Raw genomic sequence first — 23,832 nt, 5'->3', positions numbered from 1 at the left:
GGAAAGAATAAGCATTCTTGTAAAAGCTGTTATGGATCCAGTAAAGATTACACACTGGGCATGCCACCAACTCTTGCACTCTGCTTTCCTGTTCACTTCCGGGCCTGGTTCAAAGGACAGTAAAGATCACTTAACTACTTCTATTTGACCTCAACAGATTTTAATCCAAGCCTCAGGTAGGTCCCATTTTATGTCAACACATACCAAGAGTGAGATGAGGAAGATGCAAGGTGCTACTGCCAGTTCTAGACTTTCATTAGCATGCGAAAGAAGGCACAAGCCATGCACACTGATGAAAAGAGCAGCACACTCCTGGGAAATGTTTTGTGTGTGAATGAAAAAGATGTAAAAAGTGAAATCTGTTCATGATGCATCACCTTGACACTGAAGGTACAGAGTTTGCTTCTGCTCTGGTAAAAATTCAAAGCTCTTGTGAAAGCATTTTGGCAGAGATGCCTCAGAAGTCTTGGGGATGGAAAAACAAAAAAACCAAACAAACAAAAGACAAAAAACTAGGAAAAAAAATATTACACCCCCCCATAAGTGAACACTACACTCATATTAACATACAAAAACAAAAATGCAAGCTGTCCTACCTGGGAAGCTTGGAACTTCATTGAGTGACTTCTTGCAAATATACGGAAGTGGAGTCCCACAGTGGTAACTTTGCCACTGACCTGAGGCAGCATTCATCACTGCACAACTAGTCCCATCCAGCGGGGACAAACTCTGCATATCTATGGACAGGGACAAATAAAAAGAGAAGAGTACAAATTACCAAACAGTAAGGTAGTAGTGACTGCTGCTTTTTTTCTACTACTTTTCAGTACAAGAATAACATATTTTGCATAGCACAGGCCCTTGTATTTGAAGATCATAACTTGCTTTGAATGGAGGCACCTGTCCGACCATAGGTCCCATAGAAAGTTTTTTTGTAAGAGAGTTTCACAATCAAGGAATCTGGACTTCTTTTCTCGAGTTTAATCATAGAACCAGGAGGAATGTTCTATTTACAATAAAACAAACCCTTGGCTGAGCACTTTCCCAGACTAGAAATATCTCAGGGGAGAACCCTTTGTGCTGCCCTCAGTTTCCTTTGGCAGCCCCTTTCCCACCCCACTACAAACACAGCTCTGCACTCTCTCTCAGTGCTAACCATAACTCCTACCTTAACTTGAAAAAAAGCCACAAATTAAAAGTATCACAGAGGAGAACCCTTTTTTACAGTCCTCAGCTTCCCTTTGAGCCCCATCGCAATGGAACTTTTTTGGCTTATCTTCCTTTTGAGCCCCAGTGCAAACCTGAGCTGTGTCCTACGCAGATTATCCCACTTTCCCCTGCACTGGGCTTGCTCAGTGTCATACAAAAGGCTAGAGGGAATCTTAGTTCGTCATGGAAGAGTACAACAGACAGGGCCAGCCTCCTTTCAGAGGTGTACAGTGAAAGAACAACAAGTAATAGGTACAAATTGCAGGTAGCAAAAGTCCTGTTAGATACCAGTAACTATTTTTCACAAGGAGGGTAGACATAAGTGCATCTGCCATGACTGAAGATTAAATTATACCATTGTAACTCAGGATAGTTTGGTCTCCAGCTCTGCATTACAGTCCTAAAGTGTCATCACAATTTCAGAAGAAGATGCAGCCAGCAGTACAAGTCCAGAAAAGTCCTTAACCTTTCCAAAACCCAGAAAACCTTTGGAAAATCTCATAGAAATTTCTTAGTAAAGCTTTCAAAGAAGGAAGAGAAACCACTTCTTATTTTTTCACAGAATTCACGTTGCAGCACTGTTCTAGAAACTGAAACTCATAGAAAAATAGGATTTCAGTTTAGAAAGGTCAAATTCAGCTTGAAAGATGGAACAATATTAGCTTCAGTATTCCTGATTATTATTCCTCCAGGATTCTCATTTATGGTTATCCATGGTGTATTTGTGAGAATATTACAAATACACACTGAAAATTCTGAACAAACAAGAGTCTCACCAATTCTACTAGGAACTTGGGAGTAATCAAAAAAGTTTTTTTATACTTCTTTCATCTTCACCTCAATACAAATTTAAGCAACCGTGAAATTTTAAAATACAAGTCAGTCTTCTAAGTAGTTATCAGTCCTCACATACATGCCAATAATTGTAATATTTGAGGGAAGTCAATTCCATTATGCCATTCTGTCAGTAGGAGGAGAAATTTAGAAGCTAAGGAAGCTGTAGATACCTTAGTAAAATAAACCTCAAAGATACTATTTTAAGTTTTTGGTTTTTAGAGATTTATTAACCTAACTGTCTATAAATATAGAATGAGTACAGAAAGATTCATTCTCTAAGGAGAAAAGACGCTTCACAACTTCTAACAGAAATGCGATAACAATGATTGCTCTGAAGAAGACCAATAGTGAGGGGTGTTAAAAAAAAAAAAGAAAAGGGGGGGGGGGGCAAAGCAAAATATTAATGTTAATGTTGTAGATACTGTTAATACCACCCAAATCATCATTACCTGGATGCCAGTTGAGAAAATTCAAAGGGTTGTGATCTGACCACTGCCAACCTCCAGAAACGTCCAGTTGATTTAAGCCAATCCAAAACATCTCAGCAATGTCATCCTTAGCTGGAGAGTTTCGGGGTTTTTTTTAAGAAAACAATTAGCATAAAAAGTTCATCTTTAATTGGTCTCCTTTAAATTAAAAATGTGATCTGAAAGGACATGCATTTGAGGAAAGAAAGACTGCTACTATAATCAGGCATGCAAACTTTCTTGAACTGAAGAGAAATTCACCCACACAAGTTCCAATGCATTCAGATGTTTGCCCTTTGGCTTTATATTCCCAAAGGCACACTGACAGTTCCTCCAAGATTGGATATCAGTGAAGATGATTTCATAGCAAAAGTGGGTAATGTACTGCTAAAACACTAACTGCCATTCTGGCCCATATCTGAGATTTTGGGGACATTCCTCATTATAAATATAAACAACAGCTAATGACAATAATGAAATCACACAGACAATTTTTTTAGAAGCCTCTAAAGTGAGATTAGCAACTTATTGTTGCCAGACAAATGAAAGCACCAATGCATTTTAAGTACAAGCAAGTTTTAATCCAGAATTTAAGAGAGAAACTAAAATGCTGTCTGCACTTTATGTTAACTTGTCAAGATTTCCTGATATTGGTACGTGAATAATTACACCTACCTTGTATGTAACTTAATTCAGATCCATCTTGGATGCTAAGTAAATCTCCCCCTTGCCTTTGGCATGAAATATAAGCTTCCTTCCAAGAAAGAGCAGACTGTGTATTAAACTGGTAGCAACTTCCAGAGCCTGGATCATGTTTCCAGATATCATGACAACCATCCTCTGTTTAAAGGAAGCAGAAAGTACTTGTAACTACAACTATACCGAAACATCATGGAAGTTGTAGAAGAAAAAATGTAATACTGAAGATCTACCAATTTTTATATTGCTAATCACATATATTACAGAGTAAGTGTGCACTGACTGTCCTGTCAGTGCTGCAACAGAAAAGGGACCTGCTTTTACCCAGCTTAACAGCAACATGCTACACCAAGGTGGAGCCATACATACATGAAGTCACAGAACACTTTTAGGACATCTGTTTAGAAACCCAACATGCCTGGTTGTAAGCAGATTCCCCATTTTCCATCACGAGTATAATCTTCAGATGTGGCGCACCATTTTCCACCCATATGTGTTTCATCTTGAATGCAGTCATGATGCCACATCTTATTATACAGAAAGGGGAACTCACAGGGTTTTCCATAGGAGTTCCCATCTTTGGTATAAACCTCTGCAGGAAAAAAATTAAATAAAATTAGAGAAGTAGATGCAAGTTATCGAGGGGAGGAAAGAACAGCAAATCAGTATTACTGCATGTCCAGACATAGTTAAGTTAAAAGCATGAAAATCACACTCATAGTCTTAAAACACTGTACGTTGTTACAGATAATATACAGCAATGCCAGAACAGAAAGAAATGAGAGGAAAATATTTTTCTGTACTTTTTCTTCTGAGTGCGGATAACACAGCAGAAACTTGTTTCCCCCTTCCTGGTAAGTTAGGGATAAATACATCGGCCTGTTGAAAGCCAGGTGGTTTGCACCAAGCACTACAGAACAAGGCTCTACGAATAAACACATACACGTTTCAAACACAAATGTTTCAAACTCGAGTCTACTAGGCTCTTCAGACTGACTCCTTCGAACAATTCACATACAAAGATAATTCTGCTCTTAAAGTAAAGCAAGTTTTCACCACTTCTTCCAGCAAGCATGAGATTTCAGATGAGACTTGCTTCCATGGCAAGTGAACAGACTACCAGAACAAAGCAGATGGATAGTTCCTGACAGTCCAAAAGGCTGCAAGCTTGCAGCATGCACTGAATTTGATTGTACAGCTTACCAGCAAAGAAAATGTCCTCAAATACCACTAACAGTGAAATTCACATTGTTGTGAAAAGGGCAGCATCATTTCTGATGAAAGGTGGTTGATATTTCATAAATAAGTTCTCAATAAAATATGGGAGGGGGGATTTAAACTGAAAGAAAGCCACTTGATAACACAACTTCTTCAGTTGTGCATATTTATTTTTTATTAAAACCAGTTAAGTTTCATACTTTAATATCAGTATCCCTCTACAACAAAACTTGTTATTACTTTTCTGATTGGTCTTTTCACAGGATGAATTTTAAGAATTTACTGCCATGGACATACAGTAAAAAGCTCTTAACAAAAAAAAAAGAAAAAAGAAAACAGGAAAAGAAAACAGGAAAAGAAAACAGGAAAAGAAAACAGGAAAAGAAAACAGGAAAAGAAAACAGGAAAAGAAAACAGGAAAAGAAAACAGGAAAAGAAAACAGGAAAAGAAAAAAGGAAAAGAAAAAAGGAAAAGAAAAAAGGGAAAGAAAAAAGGGAAAGAAAAAAGGGAAAAGAAAGAGAAAAAGAAAAAGAGAGAAAGAAAAAGAGAGAAAAAGAGAAAAGAAAAAGAGAAAAAGAAAAAGAAAAAGAGAAAAAGAAAAAGAAAAAAAGGTAGAGAAAGAGAGAAAGAGAGAAAGACAGAGAGACAGAGAGACAGAGAGACAGAGAGACAGAGAGACAGAGAGACAGAGAGACAGAGAGACAGAGAGACAGAGAGACAGAGAGACAGAGAGAAAGAGAAAGAGAGAAAGAGAAAGAGAGAAAGAGAAAGAGAGAAAGAGAAAGAGAAAGAGAGAAAGAGAGAGAGAGAGAAAGAGAGAGAGAAAGAGAGACAGAGAAATAGAAGAGAAAACGAAGAGAAATAGAGGAGAAAAAGAAGAGAAAAAGTAGAGAAAAAGAAAAGGAAAAAGAAAAAAGTCCTCCAAACTCCCGTGCAAACTTACCATGGTAAGGATACTGACATATAACATCAGAGGAACTGTTGCTTCGCCACTGGTCTGTTGCATTTATGCTTGCAGTTACATAGGTACTCTTGACAGTCACTTTGTACTGAGATGCACCAAGGATGGAAGCATCTGCACATCGCCACCACAGCATTAGTTCTGAGTTACAATCAACCATTTTCAGGCGAGACAGTGATGTAGTGAATATATCAAGTCCCAGGCACTGCTTGGACCCCAGATGAAAGAGGCGATTCTGGGATACCCATTTCCATAAAGCTTCACTTGTCTCCTTGCAGTCATCTATTACTATCCGTGAGTTTTTAACATGTATGCACTTGTCCAATATGCCATGGCGAATGGTAAAAGCAGCATTGCCTGCATAAGAACAAACAAATATCCACATATCATTATCACTTTCACAGAAGTTAATTTTAAGTGTAATCACATTGAGACATGCTACCAGAAAAGTACAGCTGTTTGTACATTATACTATCTCTTTCGTATAAGCCGCATTTTCCTGCTCTTCTGTGAGTATTCTTTACTTTCTCTTTCAAAGTCATTACAAAAAGAGGGGAGATAAAATGAGGCCATTTTCTAAGTCCAATCCTATCAATGAGAATTCCTCCTTTAATTTTAACATATAGTGACTGGATAGCTCATAGCAGCCTTCTGAAGGGGGCCTATAAGGATGCTGGAGAGCGACTCTTCATTAGGGACTGTAGTGATAGGACAAGGGGTAATGGGTTAAAACTTAAACAGGGGAAGTTTAGGCTGGATATAAGGAGGAAGTTCTTTACTGTGAGGGTGGTGAGGCACTGGAATGGGTTGCCCAGGGAAGCCGTGAATGCTCCATCCCTGGTGGTGTTCAAGGCCAGGTTGGACAGAGCCTTAGGTGACATGGTTTACTGTGAGGTGTCCCTGCCAATGGCAGGGAGGTTGGAACTTGATGATTTTAAGGTCCTTTCCAACCCTAACTATCCTGATTGTATGATTCAGTGATCAACCCCTCATTAACTTACAAGTTTACTGGGTAAAGAATCTTGCCTTCATACCTATCTGCATGTTACCTGCTGTTATACACTATAATAATAATTTTCACTTAGTAAGCACTGTTTGGTTTTTTCAACTGTGTATCATATACAATACGCAGCATGACAGGCTCATATGTGATCCAGTTTGTGGGTGCAACTGCAGTATTACTAAAATAACTGGCGCTGGTTTTGGGAGTTTTAAAATGAACACCCCACCAAAGATGCCACACAAATATTTTTTAAATGGTAGAGGAACTCTAGTTTTATTTTCAGTTGTGATGCAGCTTGTCATTAAAAAGAGAAAAACAATACAATTTTATAAAGCACAGTGTACAATTTTTAAAATATATGGATCACTTTACTGAGACAAGCTGATGCCTCTGCCAGTGTAAGAACACCTTGGACAAGTGGCAGTAGGTTTAGTTAACCAAGAAAAAGCAGCCCTGAAACTATTTTAACGCCACAATAAATAGGGCCCCACAGTACAAAACTTTCACTAACCAGGTTGAAATGGACCTTGACTGTGCATGATCCATAAGGCTATTACTTTGCTGTTTTAAATAAGGAATCTGCTGAGTAGTGTTTTGTGTTTAATAGTAACACCCTGTCAATCACATTCCTACTACATTTTTTTAATATGACTTAATAACAGGTTTGGCTGAACAGTAAGAAAAATATTCAGTGATGTTATGCAGTGAATTTTACCACTACTTCCCTGTATACTAGTCAATTTCCTACTGTGTATGTGCCAAATAGTACCTAAATAGTACTGGGCTGGTCAAACTCTAAAGAAGAATCTCTTAAGTCAGCCACTTACGGGAGTGACTTTTTCTAAATACCTCACTTAAACCAACCATCTCTTTCATCCTATTAACTAAGACATTTTAACAACCAAATCTGCTTTTTACCCTGTGCTTTTTCAGCACTATATCTGCTTTTTGCCATTTATTCTCCTCTCCAAACTTTCTTCTTCTTTTCAGTTGTTTATAACATTATTGGCCTCTTCTCAGATCTTACCTTTCGTTGCTCTCCTTTCACAACCCTCATTCTGACATCAAAAAGAAAACCATTTTTTAGAATTTTCCTGGCAGAACTGCTGCTATTATCTCACGCTATCTCTCTGCACAGCAGTTTACTAATACTGATACTCAATCACTCCAGTTCAGCACTCTGGCCATGAAGTTTTACCTGACATCTTTAGCTACAGACCCAAGCCTGTTACTGTCAAAAGACATAAAAACATGTGACGTGCAACTAATTAGCAAAGTGCTCAACCTCATTCCCAGCAGCTCTTACCGACCTTTGGCTGGCAAGAACTTGCTCGACGTGAAACTTTTCCACCTGCTTTCTAAAAGTCAGAGTAAGCCTCCTTCCTCTCTCTCTCTCAGCGCATACAGCGGGGAATGAAAACGACACTTGACGTCCTGTAGGGGCCCTGCCTCAGCTCGGGTTATTTCTCCTCCCGAGGTAACATACCGAAGGCCCGCCTCCCTCCCACCGCTCCGCACTGCTCGGCGCTGCCTCGGCACCGCGGGAACCGGGAACGTGGCAGCCGGAGGCGGCGGGGCAGCGGCTGCTTTCGCGACGCCCCAGGAAGCAGCTGTGGGGTTTTTCTTTCCTTCCTCTCTTGCTCCTCCTCGTAAGTTTCGCACGTTGTTTCCACGCAGTCGGACTTTGTCTCCTAGCCCAACGCACGGAGGAGCCGGGAACCGTCGGGGCGGAAGGCCCGTCACAGCGCCTCCTTTCCCTCACAAGCGCCCGCCGGGGTGGGAATGGGCCTTCCGCACCCCTTGCGCCGAAGCGCATCCGCGCAGCGCTTTCCCCCTTGCAGGTAGGAGCTCGCCTTACCTGAGGGGTCCTGACGGGCGACGCAGCAAGCGAGGAGCCAGGCGAAGAGGAGGCAGGCGAAGTCACAGGAGGGCACCCAAAGCCCCGCCGCCCGCGCCATCCTCGCACAGCGCGCAGGCTGCGCGAAGCGGGCGCTGTGCCGGGCTCGAACTGCCGGAGCGTCGTGCCCGCCGCCGGCTGGCCGGGACAGCAAGCAGCCGACCCGGATTGGCCCGCTCCGGCAGCGTCACTTGTTTCCAGGAGAGGAGCGGCCCCGGGTTTGAGGCGAGGTGTGGGGCGGGGCCGGGCCGGGGCGATGGCCGGGTGTGAGGGAACGGCGCACCAGGGAAGGAACAGCAGGGTCGGCCGCCCCGGCGGGAGCGGGTTACAGCTGGGGGTGAGGGAGACACGGGAAGGGGAAGGGGAGTCGCGAGGGGAAAAGATGAAGAAAACTGAAGGCAGAATGAGGACAGGGGTAAAAAAGGAGGGAAGGAATGAAGAGGAAAAGGAAGGAGGAAATAAATGGTGAAAACAGGAGGAAAAAAGAAACTAAAAATAGCAAACCGGGCCTAATTATCACTCAGTGATTAAAGTTAAAACTAAAGTTTTTAGAAGTTGGTAAATAAAGGGAAGTTGAAAGTGCTAAAAGTGAAGAAAAAGCAAAAAGTGAAGAGAATATAAACCAGAATTAATGACAGCCATACACTGAAGTAAAATGCTTAAAAATTGCTCAAATAACACAATTTCTAAAGGGTACCGTGTGATACTCATCCCTGTCAGGCTGTGAGGCCATGTGCTGGCCATGCTCAGCGTGACAGCCGTGACAGCACTGGGAGCCAGGCCAGGGGCTGTGGGGTAGGGACAGGGGCTGCTGCCCTGCCTGGGGTCAACTGAGGGACCTGGTGTTACTGTAGGGTCCCTCCATGCCGCAGCAGCCCTTGAGTCAGGGAATGGTTGACAGCATGGGGCCATGGCCCTCACCACCATGGGGAGCATCAGGGACCCCACGGCCAGGCACCACTGCTCTTCCCTTCCTCCCTCCCTCCGCCCTCATCCCTCCCTCCCCATTGCAGACCTGCCTCTGCAAGTTTGCTAACTGGACCTTTGCAAAGCTGTCGAGGGAACAGAAGCAGACCAGGTAGCCTTGCTATGCTTTCTTCGAGTTTTATGGTAGCTAGCAGCTAAAATTGCAATTGTCTCATCCTTTTCTGCCAGGGAAAGGGAGCGGGAGGGGGGATGAGACTGGGAGGAGTTGAAATTACTGTTGCTGAGAAAATTATGATGCTGTCTACAGGAAGATACAGAAATCAAAAATAAAAGCACAAAGACACAGTTGGCTAGGAAAAACCATTCAGAGTAGACTTGAAAGAGCAGTTATTCAGGAAAAGAAATACTGGATTTTCAAAAATATGGGAAGAGCAACTTGAAGTCTGTTTTATGTGTTTCAAATATGCCCATCTGGACATCCAAAGACTGCAGGAGTTGAGGGTGTGCCAAGCTGGGAATTGGGCAGAAAGAAATGAACAAAACCAGGCATCTGTAAGTGAGCAAATGTTCTCTCCAGCTGGAAACCACAGACCAACACCTGGCTGCTGAGGCAGGGACTACCTGAAAAATCAGAAATAAGGTTTGGATAGACAGGGGTCCGTAGCTGCAGCAAAATTGATGCTGTGCTACCAGAAACAGTTCGTTTTCTGGAAAAGCAAAGGTTCAGAGTCTCCATGCAGAGAGTGGGAGGCAGAAATTCCCCACCGGTGAGCTTGATACAAAAGCAAGCTATTGAAACTAAAATTAAATATGTGGTGGGATGGCATGTCTCTTTTTGAATAGAACATCACAACAAGAACAGCACGTGTGAACCCTGCATGCCCATGAACCTTTCTGAATGTGTGCTGCTTTCAATGTAGTCAGTGACTGTCCCAGTTTTGCTACGGAGAGTAGTGAAGAGTTTAACCTTGAAACTAATAGTGTTCAGTGCATATATACCGACCATCCATGACCAACTGTGACATTCACAGCATCCTATTTACTGAACATGTATCAGCAATTATGTATATTAATAGAGATTCTCTTAAGGTGTCTTAACACATATAACATATGTTTCCCAATATGCACATCCAATTTGAGGTCCTTTTTTATCTGTTTATAAAATACCATACAGGATAACACAAGATCAGACCTCCATCCTGACTCAAAAATTAAAGAATGCTCAAGGATAGGATGAATAGCTGTTTGCATTCATGCCTCTTTGTTACAGTTTTGTGTGCATGTGCCTGCCCTACACTTAAACTCTGTGACAGAATCATAGAATAGTTAGGGTTGAAAAGGACCTTAAGATCATCTACTTCCAACCCCCCTGCCATGGGCAGGTTCGCCTCACACTAGACCATGTCACCGAAGGCTCTGTCCAACCTGGTCTTGAACACATTAATGTAAGAGAAGATACACGAAATGCATTCCTTCTGTCTGACGTCAGCTGAACAGTAGAGAGATAAGGGCACATAGATTCACACCTGTACAACTATTAGTTTCAAGTGTTTTATGCACCAAACAAGAAGTCAGTGTTTTGAGGACAGAAATTTAAACAATAGGAAGTTATTGAAAATCACATGTAAATAGTAGCTTTACAGGGGTTTATATCAAGAGCATTTTTTAAAAAGCCTGAATACAAATACTTTTTTTTTGTTTGTTATCGTTTTGGGTTTTTTTATTTGTTTTGTTGTTTTTTGGGGGGAGGGGGCTGGGGTTTGTTTTTTGGGGGTGGGTTGGTTTTTTTTTCTTCAGATAAAACAAGTTGCAGTGCAATGTTTTGTCATCTGTGGAAACGATCAATTAAAAGCTAATATGGAAACATCTTGCCTACAAGAAGTCTGGAGAGGGACTTTTTACAAGAGCATGTAGTGACAGGACAAGGGGGAATGGCTTTAACCTGACAGAGGGTAGATTTTGGTTAGACATTAGGAAAAAATTCTTTACTGTGAGGGTGGTGAGGCACTGGCAGAGGTTGCCCAAAGAAGTTGTGGCTGCCCCATCCCTGGAAGTGTTCAAGTCCAGATTGGACAGGGCTTTGAGCAACAGCATTACCCACAGCATAATCAATGAACAATTTCTGTATTGCAAATCACAAACATTATGATGTCCCTGTGAATACCTACAGCTCATTGCGAAGCAGCACCTAATAGCAAAGCAAACTTCCATCATGCCTGGAGAGATAACCAAATACAGAATTTCATACACAGGAGGGACCCAACCACGGAGATGACAGTAATGCACAGGAGCCTTTTCTCTTGCCTTTCAAGTCAAAAAAGCCTTTTAAGGTGCCAACATCATGATTAAGAGCCTTGTGTTTCTTGCAGAAGTCTTTCTTGCTCATCAATAGATAACTTCTTTGCTTTTATTACCATACATTTATAACAATAGCATTATCTGCAGAAAGTGTCAACACCTGTCTATCCATAAATCTCTATGCCATCTCCCTTCTGCTCACCACACGAAATAAATACATCGCATGAGCAACCTTCCTCCCTCTTTTACAAGTGACACATTGTAATCCAGTTTTTCTGGCTAGGCTGAGCACATCCACAATCCAGTGAGCACAAAGGGAAGGCTGGAAAAGGATTTGCTACCTCCAGCATCTCCCAGGGGTGGGAAGAGGCTCTGGAGATGGTAATTTCTCTTCTCTGCTCCCTCCAGCAGTGACTTTGCAATTGTGACATCTGAACAGGGAACACTAGTTGTTTATTACTCTTCCTACCTTGCAACATTGGTGCTTGCAATACCCAGGCCCTTACAGAAAAAAACTAAACCAAACCAAAACCAACAACCAAACAAATGAGGGCTTACAAAAGTTGCAGGAGCAGTTATTTCCTGAGGCAGAGGACTTTGAGAAAGTCATGGTGCCCACAAAGTAGCTAGCAGACAAAGATTTCAGCCCTACCTAGATTCTGATGCTAAGTTTCATGTTAGAATATGGCTATGGTTTGAGAAAAGTACCCGCTAGCCATTTAAAATACCAGCCCTGGTCATGTTTAAAGGTAGTTTAATGGAAAGGAAAACTGGACAATTGCAACTTTTTCCAGGAGCGTGGCTAAAAGCCAAGTGGTTCTTTCCTGACATATACTCAAGTTTGGTTTAATTGAGTTAATTCCATATATGGCTATGAAAAAAAAAATCACTAAAATTCAAAGGGAAGTGACAAGCATCCAGCAACTGATTTGGATACAGAGAGGTCTTTTAGAGCAATAACTTTTGACTTGTTTTTGCAGCAACGGCCCCTGATGATCTTTTACTTTATTTGCTGTCTTTCTTTTTTAACTGGATGTTGAGGACTTAATTGTTTTTAAGCATTAAGGAATATTTCACTTTAAGCAAAAAGGGAACCAAAGTGAAATGGTTTCTCTGCTGTTGCTTTAGATTTCCCGTTTCATCAGCCACAGCCTAACCTTTAGCACATTATGAAACTGTTGCACTGCACAGTAAACTTAAGATGAAATCACACACTCAGTTGAATTTTTATCTATTTCTTACATCCTTTAACATTCTCTATATGAATCTTTGGCACAAGTTCCAAAGTTTTGAGTTTTTCATTGAGGTTGAAGAGTTTATTATTGTTAGGGATCCTTACACTTGTCTCTTTTAAAGTGTCATCATTCATAATAAATAGGCTAGATGTTATTATAGCATTTTAGAGACTGTTCTGGTTCTTCTACTGCACAGAAACATGGTAGGTAACTTCCAGAAATAATAATAGGAGTTACAAACCTTTTTTCTAAAACCAACCTCCATTTTTTACCCAAATGTAACAGTGACAGCTTCTGTAGTGCTGGCTCTGGCTCTGTCCTGCTGTATATTCAAACTCAGATTAGACAAGGCCTACTCAAATACTAGAAACAAGTTTGAGAAAAAAAAAACTTGTGAAAGTGTGGACACATCCAGTCTGCATCTTTGCCTGTTGATAGCAGGGAATGTCTTTCTCTGAGTGTTGGTTTGGTTTTGAATCCTGCTGGGATCTCTGTATGCTTCTGGAACAGCAACAAAAAATACAAGTGGTACTTTAACATTCAGAGAACTGCTTAAAATTGTAAAGTAAGTGGTAAATGATACTGTTTTGTAGCACGTCAAAAAAGGTACAGATACATATACTGGGCAATTTTAACGGAAATTGTGCCTCAGTGTAGCAGCTCTACTGGCAATGTTTATATGCTCCATCCCCTCAAAAGCTGTTTTCTTCTGTTGTCACTGTGCCAGTGAAGGATTATAACTCAAATTATGATTGTGGGAGATGGCAACTCAGATGATATTTTGTACCACAATACATGTGTTGTAAAAAAAACATAGTTTGGAGGAATGGTTTATGAAAGAACATAATTTATAATTTGGGAAATGTTTTTAAGCAGATACAGATTCATTCAGGTGGAAGATCTTTTACATTCAAATAGAAAAGCTTTTTGTCTTCTTTAAACATGCAAAGCAGAACAGCTCCAATAAAAGTGCTGGGGAAGAGCCTGTGGATTTCAGTCTCACATGATGTTCTGCAGGCAAAATTTAGCTTGTTGAAGGGAAGATAAGACCTTCTCCAACAGCACTTTTCCCAATGCTCCTACTGCCTTTTTTATGAACAGAAAGGGGCAAACTTTCAATGTGCATTTGAGAGCATGGTACAAAGAGGAAAATTTGAGATTGATCTGGACTTTGGAACACTTCTGATATAAAATAACCTGTGTAAAAACGTGGGCTCACTGGGGGCTAAACTGCTGGCATTTAAAGGTTGTGAATGATTAAGCTATGAACTGAAGAGCATCAGGTGTGGGGAACACACCATTCCATATGTGGTTAGCAACAGCTTAGAAATTGTGCCTTTTTGAATGCAGGAGAGGCCAGAGAGCAGAAATAAGGAATGGAAAATAGACAGATTGTCTTTCAAATGGGAGATGAAAAAGGAAACAAACACTGCAATAATGCATACTTCTACACAAATGCTAGACAGCCAGTGAATAAATTGAGGGAAATCAAATGCTTAGTCTTACACAAAGACAATGACATGCTAGACACATATAGAACATCTCTGTACCAGAATATAAAATATACAGAAAAAATAAAAGTCACCTGTGCTAGTGCTGGGGTAGTGAAATCTATTAGGGGATCTTACAATCGAATCAAACTAGCAAAGCAGGGAACCAGCAGGTGACACAATCTGCGTAGACCAAATGCCATCTTTAAATGTCTGTAATACTGAGTCTGCAGACTGCCTGCCTGACCAGGACAGAGAGGATATGCTGAGAGAGAGAGATGGGCAAAGAGGGTGGAAAATACAGTCAAAACTTTATTTCAGGTAACCCCCACGTTGTCTGGACACTGCAGCATTGGAATGCCACACAAACTACATTCAACTCCATCTGTACTGCTTCACGGAGCACTCCCCTGGGACAGGGAGGCTACTGAAAAGAGGCAGCCCTTCATTTGGTCCTTATTAATGTGGAGGATCTTGTCCTACACCTTCATCTTACAGTTACTGTTCCTGTGTTTATATTCAAAATTCCCACAGGCTTGAAAAAGCCCAAGCATTCACAGCAGTTGCACCCCGTTTCAAAAGGGACAGAGACATAGAAATGAAGAAGCTTGTGAAGAGGAATCAAAGAAGAGCTGAATTTGCTGAAGGATGCACAGCACAGCATCAGTGTATGCCATCAACTAAAGACTTGAGAACTGGTAAAGGGAAATGAGCACAGATGATCTCAATAATCTCAGATAATCTAATGAGTAGATTATTAGAAACAAGACATTTGAGTCATCTCCAAGTGAAAAACACAGAAAGGATCATAAACTGACATGTTAAAGGAAAGAACAGTGAAAGAACAATAAAAAGTGTGTGCAGCAGCTAGCAAAAGGAATCCAGTTAATATTAAATCTTTCCTTAGACACATGAAGACCAAGAAGCCCACTGGAGTCCAGTGGCTCAAATGACAACTGAAGACTGAAAAAGAGGACAGGCAAAAGCATTTCCAGAGAAGCTAAATTATGTATTTGTTTGTGGTCACTGGAATAAGTAGATAAACTCCATACTTGAACCCTTATTTCTGAGGGAGTCAGCAGAGACTGCCTGAAAGTTCTCCAGGGGGAAATGAGGGGACAGGCTGGACAATACTAAAGGCTGGCAAGCCTAAAATCAGTAGAAGCTAAAAGCAGTAGAAGCTGCAACGAAGAATGGAATTTGAGTGCAACCGGATAAATATGGTCCATCTGGGCAGTGCCAACACATCTTCTCTAAATGTAGTATTTACATTCTGGACTTCTAGACAATTTTTTGATGAGGTCAGCAAGCATGCAGACAAGAGTGATCTGGCTGATATGGTCCACCAGTAATTTCTTGATCTGGATGAAAGCTCCTACTGGGTGAGCAAATCAGCAAGCACTTCTAGCTAGAACCTGCTGTTCACGTTTTTCTACTGATGTGAGGGGGCTTTGTTGTAAAGAAATGATTTGTACCTTTCTCTTACTATTTCTGAGAGTGAGACTGAAATAGCTTTTGTTATTACCCACAGCTTAATGAAGTTGGGACTTGGAACAAGAACTACCTGTCTGTGACTCAACATGCACACAACTTGAGATAAAGTTTGTGGGTGGACAGTGCATACAAATGAGTTTATAAAACTGCTATCTGTGATTGACACCATGGGTAAAACAGGGAGAGTCTATGAGAGTGTTGCTATCAGCTTTTCATCACTGCACAAGTACTGCTGGTGTGCTGTTTTTGTGGGCTTGATGCAAAATATATGAGGGAGAATGTAGAAGATGAAGATAGTACAGAGCAGCACAGATCCCTTATGACTCAAATCTGCAGTGCTCTGCACATGCACTAACCATTAATAGGTTCTAGACAAAACTTCAGAGTAGATTTCAAGCTATAAAGCCTTCAGGATTTGGTCACTTCAGAGACCGCCTCTGTGAATGACATACTCCCATTGTAGAAATCATCAGTTGTGTCCAAGCGGAACCTGTTCCTGGCTTTGATTGTGAGCCCGCTCTCTTTCCTTTTCTGAGGCTGTTCAAAATGTAAGCCTGCTCTTTATGGTATCTTACAGCAGGCACTGGATGAGCACCTCTAGTTATATTTTTAAATGAAAAAAAAAAAAAGAAAAGAAAAAGAGTATATTTAGGTCCCATGGGCATGCATAAACTTTGGAAACATTAGAAATCTCTTTACAACCAGTGAACCCGGAAGAAATACTCATATGCTGTTGAAATTAATCCAAGTAACTAAGTGAAATAATCATAGGATATCTAAAGATCACCAAGGGCATCCCCCCTTGCTTAGAGCAGTGTCAGCAAGAGCAGGTTGCCCAGGGCTGTGTCTAGTTGCATTTTGAGTATCTCTACAGATGGAGACTCTACAGCCTCTCTGGTCTATCTACACCAGTGTTTCACCACCACCACAGGAAAAAAAAAAACAAAACACAACTTTTTATTCTGTTTAAAACCAATTTCCTGTGTGTCATTTTGTGCCTATTGCCTCTTGTCCCTTCACTTGAACCCTTCTTTCTGAGGGTGCCACTGAGTCGGCTCCCTCTTATTTGCTCTCTCCAACACTAGGTATTTAGATTCATTGATAAAATTGCCCTGAGCCTCCTCTCTTCCAAATCTCAGCCACTCCTCATATGACAAATTCTTATCTCATATGCAGTCCCTTAATCATCTCTGCAGCTCTTTGCTGGATTTGCTTCAGTAAATCCCTATCTTTCCTGCACCAGGAACTCGAGAACTGAATCCAGCACTCCAGATGTGTCTCACCAGTGCTGACTAGGGTAAAGTGATCACCCACTTTGATCGGCTGGCAAAACCTCTCCTAATGCAGTCCAGGATACTATTGGCTACCTTTGCTGCAAGTGCACATTGCTGTCTCATGTTCAAGCTGATGTTCACCAGGACTCCCAGGCCTTTCTCTGTAAAGCTACTTTCCAGCTAGTTGGTACCCAGCCCCTAATAATCTCTGGGGGACATTACTCAACAGGTACAGGATTCAGCATTTCCTGTTGTTAAACTCCACGAGATTCCCCTTGGCCAATCTCTCCGGCTTGTCAAGATCGCTCTGAATGGCAACACAACCATATGGTGTATCAGCCACTCCTCCCAGTCTTCAATTCTCTGCAAACTTGCTGAGAGTGCACCCTGTACCATTACCCAGGAATATTAATAAGCAGTATTGACCAGTAGTGGCCCCAGTATTGACCCTAGGAGTACACCATTAATAACTGGCCTACAGCTAGAATTTGTGCCACTGATTACAATCTTTTGAGCCTGGCATTTCAGCCAATTTTAAATCTACCTCACTGTCCACTTGTCTAGTCAGCAGTTTGTTAATAAGGAAACTATGACAGCCAGTGATGAAAGCCTTGCTAAAGTTAAGATGATTAGCATCCTCTGCTCTCTCCTCATCCACCGAACTAGTAATTTCATCATAGAAGACTATCAGGCTGGTCAGGCATGATTTTCCCTTCATAAGTCCATGCAGATGACTCCCAATCATCTTCTTGTGCTTAACATATTTGAAAATGGTTTCCAGAATTATATGCTCCATCACTTTCCTGGGTATTGAGGTGAGGCTGACCGGCCTGTAGTTCCACACATCCTTCCAGTTTTCTTCTTGAAGCTAGGCATGACACTGGCGTTGAATTTCCAGTCCTCCTGTGATCACTGTGACCTTTCAGAGATACTTGAGATTGGCCTTGCAATGACATCTGCCAGCTCCCTCAGCACTTGTGGGTGCACCCCGTTGGGCCCCATGGATTCATTTAAATGTTTTGATCTTCTCTACTGAGGGTGATTCTCCATCACTCCAGATGCTCCCACTTGTCTCAGGGCCTGGAATTTCTGAAAGAAAATCTTACTTGTAAAGAGAGAGGTGAAGAAGGCACCTCTGCCTTTTCCACCTTCTTTGTTACCACCACCCCACTCAGCAGCAGGCCCACATTTTTTCTAGTGTTCCTTCTGCTGCTGATACACTTGCAGAAGTCTTGACAGCACAGAGCTATTCAGCTCCTCACTTTTCTCTAAACTTTGTTAATGGTCTGGTCCACTAGGAAAGTTCCCAGGCAGAGAAAGAAAAACTGCTGTGGTCTCCATTTTAACAAACACATGGACAGTTTGGGCATCTTTGCTATGAAAGATTCAAATGCAGTCCCTTTTTCTAAAAGGAATCTGAACTCACATTGATCCAGGTTAATTCAGTAACTATCAGGCTAAAGCAGGTTCTCAGTATCTCCTTTTGGAAATGATCTGATTTATTCAAAGCACTCAAATATTTATTAGAGCACAAAGTGGAATTTAGGTCTCTCTCTTCTTTTTCCCCACAAATGAGTACTGTTACTACTGAAGCACAGTCTCACTCATATTTTCATTGTTACTTGTTGAATGTTTACTTATTGGTATAGAGTCTGATGGTTACACTACATTTGTCTTATGAATCTAACCTTTGACTTGACCACCTTGAAGTCTTCAGAAAGACAAAGTGCTAAAAGTGTATTTTAACTTTAACTCAGGCACAGATGTGAAATACAATTGTAATCCTACCTTAAAAACAGAACAATTCAATTACTAACTTCAGAAGTGAATCCTTATGGCAACAATAGCCATATTTGCTAAACCTAGCATTTATCTTTAACCTTTACTCCCACACACTTTTATAGCCACAAGCCCTGCCAGAGAGAGCATGACAGACATGGCAAAGTAGAAATAAGCAAAAAGGAAGCCAAGAGTCTTGACTTTAAAAGCAAAAGTTAGTGGAGGCTCCAGGTCAGAGCATATTTTATGCATCTAACAAAACATGTTTAAACACAAGTATTGGACTTAAAAAGAAAGCATGAGCAGACACAAACACAAGGCTAGAGATCACTTTAAACGGAAGTCGGCTTCAATTAGTTTATTTTTATAACAATACCATGGATTTTGAAAGATTGCTAATGCTGTAATATAACACCGTAACAATGCTTTAATGAAACAAGCTTGGTATGGTAATCTCACATTTTTAACCCAATACAAAACTGAAAATAGACTTGATTTATCCATTTCATTATGTTGTCATTTTAGCTCCTTCCTGTTACTGCTATTAGCCTGAACCACACACAAAAGTTATTTCAAGTTCAGTTGTAAAAAAGAACTTTGGAAATTAAATTTTACCAACAGTTTTCTGGCATAAAATGTATCTGTCTGGCCTCAGAAGCAGTCTGGAAACAGTGATGGAACAAGGTATTTACACTGTTCTTGCAAGGGGAGTTCCCCTTAGTAACAAGGTGTTGTTTTTGCAACTTGCATAGTACCTGGCAATCATTCTCTCTAGAAGACCACCAAAGAATGTATTTTCCCTCCCATCTGATAGGTGGAATACTCAAAACAAAAAACAGATGAGTTGGCCAAGATGACATAGAATCATAGAATCATAGAATAGTTAGGGTTGGAAAGGACCTTAAGATCATCTACTTCCAACCCCCCTGCCATGGGCAGGGACACCTCACACTAAACCATGCTACCCAAGGCTTTGTCCAACCTGGCCTTGAACACTGCCAAGGATGGAGCATTAACAACCTCCATGGGCAACCCATTCCAGTGCCTCACCACCCTCTCAGTAAAGAATTTCTTCCTTATATCCAATCTAAACTTCCCCTGTTTAAGTTTGAACCCGTTACCCCTTGTCCTGTCACTACAGTCCCTGATGAAGAGTCCCTCCCCAGCATCCTTGTAGCCCCGCTTCAGATACTGGAAGGCTGCTATGAGGTCTTCACACAGCCTTCTCTTCTCCAGGCTGAACAGCCCCAACTTTCTCAGCCTGTCTTCATACGGGAGGTGCTCCAGTCCCCTGATCATCCTCGTGGCCCTCCTCTGCACTTGTTCCAACAGTTCCATGTCCTTTTTATGTTGAGGACACCAGAACTGCACACAATACTCCAAGTGAGGTCTCACTAGAGCAGAGTAGAGAGGCAGGATCACCTCCTTTGACCTGCTGGTCACGCTCCTCTTGATGCAGCCCAGGACACGGTTGGCTTTCTGGGCTGCGAGCGCACACTGAAGCCAGCTCATGTTCATTTTTTCATCGACCAACACCCCCAAGTCCTTCTCTGCAGGGCTGCTCTGAATCTCTTCTCTGCCCAATCTGTAGCTGTGCCTGGGATTGCTCCAACCAGGTGTAGGACCTTGCACTTGGCATGGTAGTGATAGTAAGCCCAGGAAACACAGCCTTTTGCCTGTACCCGCCACCAAACAGCACGACAGTAAAATGCACAGCTTCTCCTTTCCCCAGTTTTCCTCTGAGATAGAGAAATAAAGACTGGTTGATTCATGGACTCAGTGACCGTCCATTGCTCTGATGTCATTTGACTACTTGTTTGTCATTAGTATTGTAACTGCCTAAGAAAAGGAACAGCGATGCATGCCCACACATCTTGAATACTCCATTCATTAGATTTGTTTGCTTGGTTGGAAGTTTGTTTTTTTCTGAAAAGGTCAGGGTGAAAGCAGCTGGACCTACAACTGAAGGCATCTCACACAACTGGCACTTCACCGGCAGAGTAAGTGTTGGGTCCCTTCTGCATTAATTCCTGTGCAAATGTGTGGATTTCCCCTCTGATCTTGAAGTGTATGATAATATGCTAAGACTGTCATTCATGGTCACTACAGGATGCTTGAGTTTAATGGTTTTGGTCAAAAGTACTGTAAGTGTTCACTTTACATAACCAGTGGCAATTAAAATCAGTCCTGGGAGGGACAGAAGACTGTTGCAGCATTCTGGAATTGGCAAGCTTTACAATTACTCTAGCTCATCATTTGTAATAGCTATCAGTACACACACATGTGAGTTATTTCAAAGCAACTTAGAGAGCTGCAAATAATCAGGGAATGGACAAGTTCAGAAGGTACTTTGCTAGCTACTGTATAACCTACTGGATAGGACGTTAGCTAAGCTTATAATACCACCTACAGCATTACAAAGTCAAAAATATGCACATGGAATCACGGAATGGTTAGATTTGGAAGGGACCTTAAAGATTATGTAGTTCCAACCCCCCTGCCACATCTCTGATACCAAAATTAATTGTCAAGCAATTCAACTTTAAAAAGCTTGCCTAACAATAACATTTTTCTCTAACAGTCTGACACCTAAAATGACTATACACTGAATTACAGGGAAAACAAAAATCAGTTTGGCATCCCACATGATCTGTTTTTTTTAAACAATAAAGCATTCTGCTACATCTATTTTGGCGCTTACTTGCTAACGGCAGATGTCTCTGTGCTGCAACCAGGAAAAGAATTCTAATTTTAAGCAAAAGGTAGAAGTTGTTCCTAAATTTCTTTTCTTATCTCATCCTTGTTTTTTTGGTTGCTTGGTTGGTTGGGTTTTTGTACCAGGGTATTTTTTTCCTTTAATCTATTTTTTTTTTTTTTCTGCTTCTATTTCATGCTATAACTATAGCTATGACTGGCCACAGGTTAAATGCTGAACTACACCAGAGTTCAGTGTAGTGCCCATATCTAACCCTTCCTTTCTTCTATCCCTAAACCATCTAAAATAGGAGAAAAATAACTGTATAGACTATACAGTGACTTCTCTGGCCAGCTTGTAGTGGAAGGATTAGAGCATTCAGGTAGAGTGAGATGTAAATATGTCACAGCAGTGTCTACTGTCCAAAGACCATTATGCCTTTTCTTTTTTCCTTTGTCTGATTTAAATATTTACATTAAGTATCTGAATATTTATCACAGTAGCTCTTGAATAATATTTTCTAAGGCACAGTATGCAGTTTGATGCACTTCTCCTCTTTAGAGCTTTGAAAATCCCCTTTTCCTTATTGCAAAGTGGTCAAGAGGCAGACAACAGTCTTTTTTCCCTCATGGCAAAGTGGTCAAGATGCAGATAACAGTCTTTTTTCCCTCTCTATGACTTCTATCACAATAAATGTATAACTTCTCATAATTCCTTAATGTTTGACTTATTTCAGCCTCAGGACTGCTGAATCATACTACAGGGACAAAATTAGTCTAAGACTGAATTGTTATCCATCTTGAGTTCATTTATATATCACAAGTTGTCTCCTCCCTTTCTGCTAAAAATACCAGCTGCAGTATAGGTATTTCTTTCCCAAAGAGATTTACATTATGTTTTATATTTTCCCAGAATGTCTCATATGCACATTTCCAATTCAGTCTCTTCCCTAGAGGGTTAATAATTAGCAAACTGACTTCCCCAGCTGGTTTTGTTCAAAGTGCAGTCATCCTCCTGAATTCAGTCAACATCTATCAGAAACAAAGACGTCAAACAAAACATATTAGGCTCCAGTATTCTTTTGTGAAGTTTTGGCCTCCAGCCAGAAAATTTTATTATTTTCTAAGCAAGCTTTATTTTTCTTTCCCTGCTCAGCAGTTAGTGTGGATCAAAAGAAAGATTGCTTTAAAATGCAATCATCAAAATAATAAATACTAGCACTGACATAGCACTGTGCACCTTAGGTTAAGCCTTGCATCTGTTTTGGGTGTTCTTGTATTTGGTAACACACTCCAATGTGAACTTTCCGGGGCTCCAGCTTTTTTCAGCATCCCATGAATATTCCTCTGTCTCCAAAGGGAGACAGAAAACCTCCTAGCTGTGTTAGGGCTCTGTTTAAATACCATTACCATAGATGCTGAAGAATGTCCATGTCAATTAAATTTCTTCTTTTTGGTGTTGCATCCAAATGGATTAAATGCATCCAACTTCAAAAAGGAAATTTTTAATAATTTTATGATCCTGATAGAACTGAGGTCAACCATTCCTGCCCTTTCTCCTAGCTTTTGGCTTTGCTTTGAATGTCATGGGCCTTACTGTCTATCCAGCAGCTCTTGAACCAGATTTGGCCACAGATACATTCCAGCAGACCCACATGGAGCTAGGAACAGCTATTTGTAAGTTTGACAAAAACTGCCCTGTAAGTCAGTCATATCTAAGAGCTTTGAACTGGGCAGTTGCTGTACAGGAAGTTGCCATTTCCACTAAATGTTACAAAAGAGAAAGAAAGAGAAGCTCAGTACATTGCTGCCACCTATGCAGAAGCAAGGGCTGATGCTTATCTCAGAAGTCTGTCCCCCCCTGGGGTCCTGCTTCAGACCTGCTGAGGCAACTGGACCACTCAAAGGTACATCACAGACGCACCTTCAAAGTACAGCTTAAGTAAACAGGTCATCAGGCATCCCGTGAGCTGGGTCTATGATGTCTCTGGGGGAAAACAAAAATAAAACCAAAGACAGCTTCTTCTTTGCATGCATTCTTTTATTTTTATGCTCTTCCTCTTATTTTTGTGCTCTTCCTGTAGTGATTCTGGGCCTTCACTTCCTTCACCCTGGATGTAGATTTCTGGTACACAGGACAGGTTGGGTACCTCTGTGCCACTGGCTGCTGTAGTGGATGAATTGGATGATTTATTTCAGAACTGTCTTTCTCTTTCTGAGGAAGACCACAAATTTAACCAGAGGTGTTTTCCATATCCCAGTTGCCTGCAGTTTGTATCCACAGAGATTCTAAATTCTGGCTGTTGAAATCTAGAAGCTAGTTTTGGGCTAGAAGGCAGTAGGATAATG

The 23,832-nt window shown here is 41.2% G+C and overlaps 1 protein-coding gene across 5 annotated transcripts in view; it reads right to left on the bottom strand.

Moving 5' to 3' along the window:
• LY75 (lymphocyte antigen 75) overlaps positions 1-8,371 on the bottom strand; it is a 49,521-nt gene extending 41,150 nt beyond the window's left edge. For all 5 annotated transcript variants that reach the window (XM_080622088.1, XM_080622090.1, XM_080622089.1 and 2 more), the window contains exons 1-6: positions 8,254-8,371; positions 5,375-5,749; positions 3,631-3,804; positions 3,189-3,353; positions 2,496-2,606; positions 597-737 (exon numbers count right to left, since the gene is read on the bottom strand). In XM_080622088.1, coding sequence (XP_080478214.1) covers positions 597-737; positions 2,496-2,606; positions 3,189-3,353; positions 3,631-3,804; positions 5,375-5,749; positions 8,254-8,353 — 1,066 coding nt within the window. In that variant the 5' untranslated portion in view covers positions 8,354-8,371. The remainder of the gene's footprint in view (positions 1-596; positions 738-2,495; positions 2,607-3,188; positions 3,354-3,630; positions 3,805-5,374; positions 5,750-8,253) is intronic.
• Positions 8,372-23,832: the final 15,461 nt, after the last annotated feature.

The sequence above is a fragment of the Psittacula echo genome (assembly GCF_963264785.1).
Source record: "Psittacula echo genome assembly, chromosome: 6".
Lineage (NCBI taxonomy): Eukaryota > Metazoa > Chordata > Aves > Psittaciformes > Psittacidae > Psittacula > Psittacula echo.
The sequence above is the reverse complement of the archived record's forward strand: the minus strand, read 5'-3'. Positions and strand labels throughout refer to the sequence as shown.